Source organism: Sorex fumeus, unplaced genomic scaffold (assembly GCF_029834395.1).
Source record: "Sorex fumeus unplaced genomic scaffold, SorFum_2.1 ptg000063l, whole genome shotgun sequence".
Classification (NCBI taxonomy): domain Eukaryota; kingdom Metazoa; phylum Chordata; class Mammalia; order Eulipotyphla; family Soricidae; genus Sorex; species Sorex fumeus.
Genome location: NW_026606120.1, coordinates 70,954,901 through 70,968,648, shown reverse-complemented (window position 1 = coordinate 70,968,648; position 13,748 = coordinate 70,954,901). Strand labels below are relative to the sequence as shown.

The 13,748-nt window shown below is 46.7% G+C and overlaps 1 protein-coding gene across 1 annotated transcript in view; it reads right to left on the bottom strand.

Annotated features, from left to right (window-relative positions):
- Positions 1-1,502: 1,502 nt before the first annotated feature.
- ZNF652 (zinc finger protein 652) overlaps positions 1,503-13,748 on the bottom strand; it is a 57,835-nt gene continuing 45,589 nt past the window's right edge. Inside the window, exons 2-6 of the mRNA XM_056127263.1 lie at positions 12,300-13,475; positions 9,682-9,829; positions 9,245-9,360; positions 8,071-8,215; positions 1,503-2,049 (exon numbers count right to left, since the gene is read on the bottom strand). Of these exons, the coding sequence (XP_055983238.1) occupies positions 1,529-2,049; positions 8,071-8,215; positions 9,245-9,360; positions 9,682-9,829; positions 12,300-13,223 (1,854 nt within the window). The 5' untranslated portion in view covers positions 13,224-13,475 and the 3' untranslated portion in view covers positions 1,503-1,528. The remainder of the gene's footprint in view (positions 2,050-8,070; positions 8,216-9,244; positions 9,361-9,681; positions 9,830-12,299; positions 13,476-13,748) is intronic.

Genomic DNA, 13,748 nt, shown 5'->3' with positions numbered 1-13,748 from the left:
GGCCATCTCCGAATGTGCAGTGTCACGCGGCTTCATCGAGGCATCCTCCCAAAAGCTGGGCCTGGTCACAGCTGTGACTGAGATGAGACAATCCCCACTACTTCCTCCTCTAGATTGTCGACGGAGACATTCAGATTTTTCAGTGAGTGCAAGCTTTGGCCGACATTTAGCTGACGCTGAAAAAATGTGAGCGTTTGCTGGAAAAGGTCCAACCCTCTGCCAAGCATTCCATTTACCACAATAACTGAACCAAGTAGAACATGGAGGGTAGAAGTATGTCAGTGAGCCAGACCACTGAGCTTTGTTTTTTGTTTTTGTTTTGTTTTTTTTTTTTGGTTTTGGGGCCACACCTGGCAGTGCTCAGGACTTTCTCCTGGTGGGTTCAGGGGACCACATGGGGTGCCAGGGATTGAACTCAAGTTGGATATGTGCAAGACAAGCACCTTACCAGTTGTACTATCTCTCTGGCCCCATAAATGAAAAAGAAATTTTTTTTTTTGAGAATGGGTGGCGGTTTGGTCCACACCCAGCAGTGCTCAGGGGTTGGCTATTCCCTGCTTCCTAGCAGGACTTGGGGAACCATGTGGTGTTGGGAATTGAACCTGGGCCTCCCACATACAAAAGATGCACACTAGCCCTTTGAGCTATTTCTCCAGCCCCGAGACATTCTGAGCATTAAGCAGAGATTTTAAATACTACTAAGAACTTATGCCAAGTTCTAGAGGCAAAACCTCAATTTCTGCAGTGACCTGGACACCCTCTCAGATACGCACAGTCTCTGAAGCACCTTTGAGTTGTACGGATGGAAGGATAACTTTTAAACTATAGAAGTTATATATGCATCTTTAAGAATCACATTTTTATGATTATAAAAACATTTTTTTTTCTATTTTACAACATAGGTCCAGCTACACTGAAAAAATTACACCGCTTATTGAAATACATTTTGTTTTAGAAACTGACTACTAAAGAAGTCTATACAAAAAAACTCTAAAATAATTTCTGTAGTAAAATAAAGAGTGCGTTAGGAGAGCTACACCAAGGAGAAAATTCCCATTTTCCTCTATAATGCTTGATATACTGTGAAACACGGCTAGCTCAGCCTGGGAGGCCAGCACCAAGAGATGAGAGAAGGATTTCATTACGATACACAGGGATACAATTAATGCTCTGGATTAATCTCACAGCCTTTCCGATTAGTACAAAGGAGACCAGGCCTAACCCCTCTTTGAGGGGAAGTCGAGGATATAAAAGCAAGCATACCTCATCAGCTGATATGAAATTATAAAATCCTGCAGGTCTGCGAATTCCAAATTTATAAAAGTCCGACCAGAAAATGCAAAGCGCCGCGGCCTTGCGCCGGGTGGCTCCCCTGGTTTGGCCCGCCGTGCCCTCCTGAGCGGTAGGTAGTCTTCTTGCTTCTCCCGAGGACAGGAGGGAACGGCGGGGCGGTCGCCCCCGCGACCCCTGCAAGCAGCGGGAGCCGCGGGGCAGCGCGCGTGCACGCGTGGGGACCCAGGTGCGGGCGTTAGTGGTGCGGGCCCGAGCTGTTCTTCTCGGCCAGGTGCCGCAGGAAGGTGTCCTCGCCCTGGCCCCGGTGGTTTAAAGGCTCGCTCTTGAAGAGAGCGGGCGGCGGGGGCAGGTGCGGGACGGGCGGGATGGGTAGGTGGTGCGCAGGGTGCGGGTGCGGGTGCGGGTGGATGTGCAGGTGCGAGAAGGGGTGCGGCAGGGGCCGCGGGGGCAGCGTGGTGCTCACGGGGTTCATGTTGAGCGGTGGGGTGGGGGCGGCGGGCGTGTTCACGGCCGCTGGGGCCGCGGCCACTGGGGCGCTGGTCAGGGGGATCTGCACGGCCGGCGGCACGTTCACGGGGCTGGTCACCCTGAAGCACTTCTCCTTGTGGGCCTTGAGCATGTTGGAGAAGCGGAAGCGAAGGCCGCACACGTCACAGGGGTAGGGCTTCTCGCCCGTGTGGGTCCTGCGGTGCCTCTTCATGTTGGGGCGGCTGGTGAAGCTTTTGCCACAGATTTCACAGATGAAGGGTTTCTCTCCTGGGATGGACACAGGTCAAGAGATGGATCAGCACCCGTCCCACAGCTTCCCTGCGCTGGAGTCATGGCCGGGACTCCCCAGGCTGGGACTGAACACACATGGGCAGACAGGAGCAAAACTTCACCTCTGACTTGGGGCGGGAGCGACAGGACCGCACGGAGGGCACTTGCCTGGCAGGAGACGAACCTCGGTTTGATCCCCGGCATCCCATATGGTCCCCCACCAAGCACCTCCAGGGGTGCTCCCTGAGTGCAGAGCCAGGAGGAACCCCTGAGCATCTCCGGGGGCCGCCAAAAATCAAAACAAACAAAACCCTCCAAGACTTACATAGACCGACCATAGGGGCTTGGGTTACAAAGAGGGGGTGTGATGGGCCAGAGAGAGGACAGCAGGAAGGAGCTCATGGCAGCAATGGAACGGCAGGGAACAGGCACATCCCAGCAGAAAGGCTACCCGCGGATGGAGACTGGCACTACAGATGAATCTGCCTCAAAAATCAAGCGTGGTCATTGTTGAGCGACTTCTGAGTTCCAAGCCAGAGTAAGATGGTGGAGCTGGCATGTCTCTTGGGCCTCGTCAGCAGGGAGCTGGCTTCCTGGTTCTGGCGCCCAGAAGCCCAGCCTGCCTCATCTTCTGACAAAGAGCACCACTCAGCCTGCAGTGTGTGTGTGCCCTTGGGAGCAACAGCAGAACCTTTTCAGCAGCTGGGGGAGGTGGCATCGAGGGTCATTCAGCACCAGTGTCCGTAAGGACCCCAGGAGGTTCTGACTGTCAAAAATGGCCCCACGCCATTTCCCAATGTCCATGGGCACAGGGAAGGCTGGGGAGGGCCACGTGTCACTTCAGTTACTGCTCCCTTCTCCTCTGCAGACAGTCCACTTACCACCTATTACCCTTACAGCAACTATCCACCATATGAGATAGGGTTGTTAGCATTCTTTTCAGGGGGGTGGGGGGACGGGCACACCTGGCTGTGCTCAAGGATCACTCCTGCCTGGTGACTGGTGATGTTTTGGGGGAAAGGGGCAGCACACCCAGTGGCGCTCAAGACTTGCTCCTGGCTCTGCACTCAGGGATCACTCCTGATGGGCCCTGGTTGGCCATGGACAAATCAAGTGCCCCTCTGTACTATCGCTCTGGCCCAGAAATACCTATTTTAATTAAGAGCTAGGAAACAGTCTCTTGGATCTTACTATATCCATTAAGTTCATTGAGGTAAGTGGAAAAGAATGTATGATAATAAGTGGAAAGATACGACCTAATTATTTTATTTTCTTTTTTTTTTTTTGGTGGAGGGGAGGGATGTTTTTTGTTTGAGTTTTTGTTATGTTTCACTTTGGGGGCCACAGCTGGTGATGCTCAGGGGTTACTCCTGATTCTGCACTCAGGAATCACTCCTGGTGGTGCTCATGGGACCTTATGGAATGCCAAATATAATATCCAGGTTGTGCAGATGCAAAGCAAGAACCCTACCTGCCGTACTATCTCTCTGGCTCCCTGCCTAACTCTTTATTTTTTTTGCTTTTTGGGTCACACCTGGCGATGCACAGGGATTACTCCTGGCTCTGTACTCAGGAGTTACTCCTGGCAGTACTCAGGGGACCATATGGGATGCTGGGAATCGAACCTGGGTTGGCCGCATGCAAGGCAAACGCCCTACTCGTTGTGCTGTCTCTCCAGCCCCCTCCCTGCCTAACTCTTGCATGTAGCTAAAGCTAACCTAACTGGAAGAAATCGCCCTGGAATGAGTCTAAAGAAAAAAAGGTTTTATAAATGAAGAAAAGAGAATCTTCTGGGAGGAAGAAATAAAGCAAGCACCTGGCTAATTTCCTTCTGCACTGTTGAAAGGAAAAAGCAACCTGGGCAACAAGCACTGCATTCTAGTCACTTACTAAGAGTATCACTGGTACCGCTTCTGCATACCTACCCTGTATTCCTCTCATACCCTTTAAATTTAAATTTCTCCACTCGCCCGCTCCCCTCTGGAAAGAAAGATGGCGGCCGCACGGGAGCCTTGTGGACAGCAGGTTTGAGCCGGGGGTGGGAGCGGCAGAGACCTCATGGGAAGGGGGGCGTAATGGGCCGTCCTTCACGCCCGACCGAGGTCGCCAGCTGCCCCCCACGAGCGGCTCTCCGGCACGGCCACGACTCCAGAGCACAGAAACCAATCTCTTAACTATCTAACTTTTAATAGAAATTCTTCCAGGGTTAATAAGTAAAATAGCAGAAATCCAAAACATTTTATTCTTAAACCAAGTTGTAGAAAGCAAATCATTTCACAACACTGTTTCAGCATGTCTGATTGGGGGGGGTGTCGTAAACTCTAAACAATAATTGTGCATCTTCTATCGAAACAATGTATCTTGTCAAAGTAGATAGAGTATTAACTAGAACTCATCTGCCTCACAGGAATTGGGAGGGGTGGGAGGTGGGGTTCTATTGGGGTTTGCGGTTAAAAATAAGTATTGGTAAAGGGAAATGTGTTTGATATTTACATGACTGAGACCTAAACCCGAAAGCTCTGTAACTTTTCCCACAGTGATTCAATAAAGAAATAAAAAAGGTAAAGGCCCTCCCGTTGATCGTCGATTTGCTCGAGCGGGCCCAGTAACGTCTCCATTGGAGACTTTGTTGTTACTGTGTCTGGCATATCGAATACTCTCGGTAGCTTGCCGGGCTCTCCGAGAGGGGCAGAGGAATCGAACTCGAGTTGGCCATGTTGGCTGCTTGTAAGGCGAACGCCCTACCCACTGTGCTATCGCTCCAGCCCAAAGAAATAAATTATAAAAAAAAATAAATAAAAAATAAATTTAAATTTCTCTCTTTGCTCACCAGTCAAACTGCCTTTGGACTTCTTCACTGAAAAGCCCCCACAGGTATCTCAAAAGCTGCCAGAGCAAAATTAAATCCTCCTGTCTTACCCAGCAAACCTGCTACACCTTCCCTGCCCCCTACCTCTTTGCTGATGAGAATTTACAACCTAAATCTGGGATTAACCTATGATTTTTCCTTCCCACACTACTGAATCCAGTCAGCCATCAAGATCGTTCAACTCTATTTCAGCATCACTTTAATTTTATTCACTGTTAATACTGCAGTCTGTCTCATCACAACCATCCATCCACATTACTGCGAAGTCCACCTGCCTGGCTTCACCAGCTAGGCTCTAGCCCCCTCCACGTGCATCCACCTAACCCACCTCCACACGACCCTCCAGATACATTATGTCACGCTCTACCAAAACTATTCAAGAATGCTCTACTGTCCATAGAATAAAGGCCAGCCATTTTCACACGTCTTGTGTTTTGTCCCCCCCATCCTGCCTTCTCACTAATCCGGTACCTGCTTGTGGCTCTCTAATGTTATGTCTTAAAATATTTCCTGCTATGCCTTCCCCAATGCCCCATTTCATCAAACTCTGGTCAACATTTTTTCAGTTTCATGCTCACGCTTTTATCACCAAACTTTGACCTATATATCACCCCAATCACCATCTGACTATAAACTCTGTAAACCTAGGGATAATTTAATTCTTGCTTACTGTAGTAGCATCATTTTGTGGGTTCTTAATAACTTTATTAATATTCATAAAATTTATTCTTTTTTTTGGAGAATGTCAAACCTGGCAGTGCTCAGGACTTATTCCTGGCTTTGTGCTCAGAGATAACTCTTGGCAAGGTTTGAGGAACTACATAGGGTGTTGGCAATTGAATCCAGGTTGGTGCTGTTCAAGACAAGCACCATACCCAGTCTCTTATCTCTTTAGCTAGAAATAATCACTAACTCTAAGACTGGCATATGCCGTATAATAAATGCCAGGTCAGGATTTAAGTTGAACGTTTTTTAAGCAGTAAGTCAAGTTTGTTTTATAACTGAAGCTTACTAGATTTGGCAAAATATGCTACTTGTCACTGAAATCACTCCATTATCTTCCTTGGCTGTAATTCCCTGGCCCTAACAACTCCTTAACATATTTTACCTTGTAATACAAATTTTCCCTTAAGCAGAATACACTGCTGTGAGTTCTAACGTACTAACCACACAGACTTTTCAACTTTGCACTACAAATAAAATAAGCAATTTTATTTACATATCATGAACTGGAATGAATACTATTTAGCACATGCTGACTTTGATCCTGATCTGCTTGAGCAGTATCCTGAAAAATCCCGGGAGCTTAGAACCAGGCTACAGGCTGGTGCCTTTTGCTCTTACAATGTCTCCATGTCCATGTTTCCTTCTATTATATGACATGCTACAGAAAATTTATATTAAAATCATTAAGTATGTGGTGTCAGTCACATGGCCTTGGAAAAATTATTTAAATTCTGAACCTCAGCCGCCTCACCTGAAAAATGAAGGTAATAATAGTAGGTCATTGTGATAAGTGGGAGAGAAAAAATGTTTGGAGCATTACCTGGTAGAGTGGCAGACAATGTTATTTTAACCACTGCTGTTTTAAATAAAGTATCATTATTACCACCATCACCGGGCAGGAGAGATAGCACAGCGGGTAGGGCGTTTGCCTTGCACGCAGCCAACATGGCCGACCCAAGTTCGATTCCTCTGCCCCTCTCGGAGAACCCGGCAAGCTACCGAGAGTATCTTGAATGCACAGCAAAGCCTGGCAAGCTACCCATGACATACTGATATGCCAAACACAGTAACAACAAAGTCTCCAATGGAGACGTTACTGGGCCCGCTCGAGAAAATCGATGAACAACAGGAGGACCTTACTCTTACTCTTATCACCATCACTACTTTTGAACTATAGTCTCCTTTAGCAAGGAAAAGCAAAAGAAGCAAGTGTGGGCCAGAATAGGACACCTGCCTTGCATGCAGCCGACCCAAGTTCGATCCCAAGCATCCCATATGGTCCCCTGAGCACTACCAGGGGTAATTCGTGAATGCAGAGCCAGGAGTAACCCCTGAGCATTACCCCCGCAAAAAACAAACAAAAAAAAAAACTCGGCAACAACAAAAACCTCAGAGAAGCAGCAGAAGCAGCAGGTGATCACTCATCCTTTGTCCCCTGAGTGGTCAGTACTGTACATGGGCAGGAGCAGCTGCAGTGACTCTGCTGCTCTAGGCTTGTGTCTGCCCCAACTCAGGAAACCAGTGTGCAACACAGTATATCATCTCTTGTGGTTCTCGGCAGCCCTGCTACTCGACAGACTAACAGAATCTAGAATTCTACAGTAAGAGTTTACTTAGAATGCTGGAAAATGCTTGTTACTGTTCAGTCTGTGTACAGAGTTGATCCAACAAAGGCAAATTTAGACTAAGAAATGATGATAATTATTACTTTAGCCAGTTGGATAATCAAAGGTTTCCATGATTCAGATCCATGCTACGGAACATATACCTCTAAATACAAAGCAGTTAAAAATTATTTTAGCCTTATTTAGAGGTAATCGTAAAGTAGTGACTTTTGGTAAATCAAATTCAGTACTGTCACTGTCACTGTCCTTCCATTGTTCATCGATTTGCTGGAGCAGGCCCAGTAACGTCTCCATTGTGACAACTGTTACTGTGTTTGGCATATCGAATATGTCACAGGTAGCTTGCCAGGCTTTGCCGTGCGGGCAAGATACTCTCAGTAGCTAGCCGGGCTCTCCGAGAGGGGCAGATGAATTGAACTCAGGTCGGCCATATTGGCCACTTGCAAGGCAAACGCCCTACCCGCTGTGCTATTAAAAAAATATTGAGAAGCTATTTTAGTTCAAGCAGTATTCTCTAGTTCTTAAAGGTCTGGAATCTTTTCCTTAGGAAAAAATTAAAAAAACAACAAAAGCCAATACATAAAGCAAGTTGTATACAATTTCAGGAGTTCCTATTCCCCAAGTAAATAAGTACAACAACTCGCTTAAAAATACTTACAAGGGCCTAATCAGTTTTACTTAAAGTAGAATTTTCACTTAGAATGGAGCTTTGTGGTTTAGATTTTTAAATAAATGGATGCAAAGACGAGCATCCATAAATGCTTGAAACCTCCAGTCCTGTTCCCGACCAGTTCTCACCAGTGTGTGTCTTCATGTGTTCGTCGAAGTACTGCTTCATGTTGAAGTCCTTGCCACACCACTGGCACATGAACTGCTTGTGTCCAATATGGATGCTCATGTGGGAGCGCAGCTGGTACTTGTACTGGAACCTTTCATCACAATTCTGCATGGGACACAAAGGAGACCTGAGAATAGTCGCTGGGAGGAGCTTTTCTTGAGCCCATCCTACAGAGTCCTGGAGACCTGCTCCAGTTTTCACACTAAAATCTGCTTCTGTCAACTATTTCTGCAGCTCAGTGACAAATAAAAAGGAACTGGGCTAGAGAGTTACATAGTGGGCAGAACATGTGCCTTGCATGTGACCAGCCTGGGTTTGATTTTCAGTACCACATATGGTCCCCTGAGCCTGCCAGGAGCATTCCCTGAGCACCACTGGGTGTGGCCAACCCCCCCAAAAGCAAACAAATAAAAGGAAATGTTCTCATATAATTATCACCAAAGCACACCCAACCTCCCTGAAAGGAAGAATAACTCAAAGGACGCTATTCCTAAATTTAACCTAAGAGAGAACAGACTGTTAAAAAAATGTCAACTTCTGGGGCAAGGAATGTAGAGAGCCTTCCTTGCATGTGTGAGGCCTTGGGTTGGATCCTCAGCACAACAAAACAGAATAAAAGGGCCAAGGAAATAGCTTCCAAGGGAGGTTGTGGGGAGTGTACAGCTGGCACACTCAAAGCCCTGAGTTGGATCCCTAACATGGCATGGCCCCTGAGCGTTGCCAGGCATGACCCTGGTGGACTCCTGAGCACTATTCCATGCAGGGCGAAAAATAATGATGAACAAGGGCCGGAGCGATAGTATAGTGGGTAGGGCATTTGCCTTGCAGAAGGCCGACCCGAGTTCAATCCCCAGCATCCTATACGGTCCCCCAAGCACTGCCAGGAGTAATTCCTGAGTGCAGAGCCAGGAGCAGCCCCTGAGCATAACTGGGTGTGACTCAAAAAGAAAAAAAAAATAACAATAAATGATCCCAAGTCACTACTTCACCATGTGGTGACGCATGGCACTCAAGAGTGGGCCCCCGCTGGTTCACCGGCCTGTGGCCAGCTCCCTGAGCCACACACAGACCACCGCTCTTGCCCTGCTTCACCACACACATGGGGGCCGATCGCAGGGCTTGCACGCCCCTTACCTCACACCTGAAGGGCTTCTCTCCAGAGTGCTGCAAGGAGTGCACCTTGAGGGACATGCTACGCTTGAAGGATTTTCCGCAGGTCTCACATGTAAAGGGCATGTCTTTTGTGTGCGCTGCAACACAGAGTACACTTATTTTCAAAATAAGCACCCGGAAGCCCGGACGACAAAAGACAGGCGTCGGGTGGTAACTCAGTGCCCAAGACCGTCTCCCTGCTCCTCTGTGAGGCTGCGCGTGCCTGTGGTGTTCCGGGAGGGGAACAAAGCACCATGTGGGACGGGGTGAAACTTGCTTGCTCGCCATGGGCCCGCACACCAGCAGGCTGGTGAGGCTTCCTGGGTCAGAGCCCAGGAAAGGAAGGTCGTGCCTCGTATCCCGCCCCGTCCGGAGCATGAAGCACACTGAGGGGCAAGGGAACAGCAGGAAGAACTCACCAACCATGTGTTTCCGCACATGAGCCATGGTATAGAATTTCTTCTCACAAATTTCACAGGAAAATTTCTTTTCTGCGTATCCATGAACAATCTTGATATGTTCATGAAGGGACCAGAGTTTCTTGAATGACTTGTTACAGGACACACACTGAACAGGATAAATAGAAACAGTCTTTATGTACAGGGGCTAGCAGAAGGCCACGCCTGCCTCCTGGCAGATGAAGGGGGTTTGCGTTAGCGTCGGGTGGCACAGGGCAAAATCCAAACTATTTCTCCAAGGAGTTCAGATTCCAATACCCACACCTCTAGAGTCTACTGTCCAAGGCACATCTTTTAGAGAATTTTACAAGTATGGAAACAATGTCAAAAAGCAAGGCAAGAAAGAATGGCAAGTTTATTAATGGCAAAGAACTGACTGCATTGATCCATCAGTACTGTCCCTATGAAGGAAACTTCCAATTTCTTAAATATCTGAATTAACAACAGTGCTTACCTGTCAAACGTGGGTCATTATGCTGCTAACAGGCGCTTATCCGGAAACACAGACTCATTTTAAATTAGCAAAAATAAAAACAAATAATAAGGGCCAGAGATCAACAGAAGCAAAAAAAAAATGACTTTGTACCTCAGGTGGTACATAACACATGTGGAGCCTTCATCAACTTACATTACTGAGATTTTACTATATTTCTCCCAAATCTAATTTACTGTACTAAGCATTTCCCTCTGGCAGAGTATAATCTCTATGCTATTAGCATCTTTATCTTCCTTCCCTTTAAGCCCAGCTTCAGAGCTTTCTTGAATGCATCAAGAGGAAACACACACAGCATTGCCCAGTGCCTGGTACTAGGAACCAGGAGGGACCTATACCAGAGGTTTTCAACCTTCTTATACCTGCAGAGGGGGGCAGAGTCAGGGATGAGAGCTGAAAACCACTGGCATAAAATATATGGCAGTCTGTGTGTCAAAATGAAATACTTTTTGGCCAAAACAACATTAATATGAGAGAGTTCTAGGGAACTGTCACTCTTTGGTATTCTGAAGGGAAAAACTAGAATTCACTGAAAAACCTTTGAAAACCACTCTGACTTTAGAAAACAGGATCCAGAGAAAACATAAAAAAGATGAGCTTCTCACTGAACATTGCTCAAGAAAATACTCTTCCTGTAAGCCACTCTACCCAGGGGGTTCTAACTTTCACTTGTTATTAGACTATCAGGATCTCCCTGTGAGAATACAGCATGGCAGTCTTCAGAAATCTAAAGAGAGTCCATTTAATAGAATCCACAAAACCTATCCACCCAGTTTAAACACCTAATGGTAAGGAAATAGTAAGAAAAGTTACCCTCCTCCAAAAATGATTTTCAAAATGTTTTATTTTCTGCAACTTTAGTAAAGCAAACTTAAATGTAAAAACTTATTAAAACTATTAAAAACTTTTAAAAACGGTGATACACAGCAATGACTCACGACCATGCCTAAACCTGACCCCTAGGGGGCAGTACTGTGCCATGTGCGCCATCTGCCTGAACGCAGCAACCAATTCACCCTGTACACTGGAGGGCACAGACATTGCAATTCAGTCTTCCTTTCTCAACCCAGTGTGTTGGAGAGCAAGCAACAACTGATGAACAAAAAAGCTGTTAATTTTCAGCAAATATGACATCTGTTAAAAATATAAAAACTCAAAACCTGTTGATTAGAAGAGGAAATTAAAAGAAAAAAAGTATTCGAGAAAATAAACCAAAACAGTTTCAACTTTTAAAAGAAAGTTGAGCTTAAATGTGGCATGAAAAGTTCTATTTACATAGCTTTTGGAGACATTAACTTACCTTTTGTGAATATTCACTAGTACGCAATCACAAGTGCAAACCAACATAGCACACCATAACAATCCACGCAAGAAGATATGGTAGTGAGCACACCACTTAACCCACCACAACACAGTTCTCTCGAGATGCCAACCTGGTTTGAACATCACATTCTGTTACCTTATCGATACCGTGCAGTAGCATAGCGTAACCCTACTGCCAGGCGGGCACCATTTCCAACCAGCTCAGCCTCTGGTTATGTTTGCACTTTCCCATGGGCTCAGCCTCTTGACAAATTTAGTGTTGTCATCTCTCCACTGGTAAAAGCAAACTCACTCCTGGAGATCTTCCATTTCCACCGGTCTGAGTCCTTATAGTTGTGGTCCCCATCAGCTGCACTAGAATCTGGCTTCCCTGAAAATCTAGCAAGGGACCACTCTCTACTCCTGACCTTTGACTCGACATCTCCCACCTTGATGGAGAAGACGCCAGAATAAATTCTCCTGCGTGTGCTACAACAGCGACTCTCGGTGCAAAGTCAGTGCTGACTTTACCCCTGGCCTAGAACACGTCTCCCTTCCATTGCACCTGGGCTCTCGCTAGTCCAGCGGCAGTTAAACTTAATGCTTTGAAATAATGTGTTAAGACTGGGTTTGGAAAGGCCAAAGCAGGAGCTTTTGAAAGGATAAACTGGCGAAATCTGTCCTTTCGGCCTCTACGGTATTTATTCTCTTGGGCAGATACCAGATGAGTCTGAATGGCCAGGTTCTAGCCTGGAAAGTTTGCCCTCTCGGTGGTGAGACCTACCTGAATATTTTTTTCACAGTCTGTCTGCTGGTGAAGAGACAGCTCACTTTCCAGCACAAACTTCTTGCCACACTTATCACAAATCTGCATGCGCCTATGAGTAACGTTCATGTGCTTCTCCAGGTACCAGCGAGTATTAAACACCCGGGGGCACTTCTCACAGGTCAGCGTCTCTTTCTCTTCACACTTAGCTTTCTGAACTGGAGCTTTGGGCTCCTTGGTAGCCCGCTTCTTCCGCTTCGGGGGCTCGACACTCTTCCTCCGGCTCCCGCGGGTCGTCCTGGGCGTGGGGGAAGCGGCAGCCGCGGCAACCGAGGCAGCTCTCCGGGTTCTCCTTTGCGTGACACTGACTTTCTCCGCGCGCTTCTCCTTTTTCTTCTGCCTTTCATTCTCTCCATAGTCGTGGCTGTTGTCGGTGGCTTCTCCCTCGCTCTCCTCCTCTTCCTCCTCACTGCTCGTCTTAAGAACAGGAGTCTCTTTGGACTGAGAAGAGACACCCTTTTCCCCTTTAGAGACATTTAATGTTTGATTATTAAGGTTTACCTCCACTATGATCTGCTCCCTTTTGTAAGAGACTTCCTCCTCCTCCTCCTCCTCCTCCTCCTCTTCCTCTTCTTCTGTGTCATCAGAATTCTCCTGGTCTTTGCCAGCGCGCCCGTCAGACACGGCTCTTGTCTCCCTGAAATACGGCTGTTCCTCTGTTTCATGGAGATGCGGCTTGCTCATCTTGGTGTCCACTAACACAGAATAGGGACTTCCTGACTCCCGCTTGTACACTTTGGTGGACAGGTCAAGTTCTTGGCTGGCACCATGATAAAAGGTCGACGGCACCTGACCGCGACAGCTCTCTTCTTGTGCCATCCCCACTGCATGCGCAGCACAGTTTTCAGCCAGTTCCTGACAAGAACCGGCTGACTGGCTCATTGGTAAGCGGCCCAATTGATTAAGCAGTTCCAACTAAAGAGAACTTGCTCTAAACAGTAAGACTCAATTTTTTTTTTTTTCATTCACAAAGAAGCAATCACATGAAAAAGAATGGATTCCTGGAACCTGTGTGCAAGTCTTCCAGTGTTGCAGCACCAAAGCGTAAGTCAAGAAGGTCTGGTTTGATGGCAAGAGCAGGGCGCTAGTGATTTTTCTTCTGAAGACAGCTGCAAGCGACTTGGAGCATCTTATCTACAAAGAAAAACAAAGAGAGAGAGAGAAAAAAGATCAGATACCACTTCCTTCTTATACCGTGAACCTACATTAGAAAACAAACAGAGCTTAAGTGATTCAATTCTTTAGTAAACAATTTTCTATCCTGTTTAATTGGGTCACCATAGTAGACCATTATTTTATTGGCTTACATGAACTCAACAAATATTTTGCTAAACATAAATTGTAAGATAGCAACTGTTATCAAGTCTAGTTCACTAAGAGCTTAGAGCTTAGCATAGTGTTGTTTTT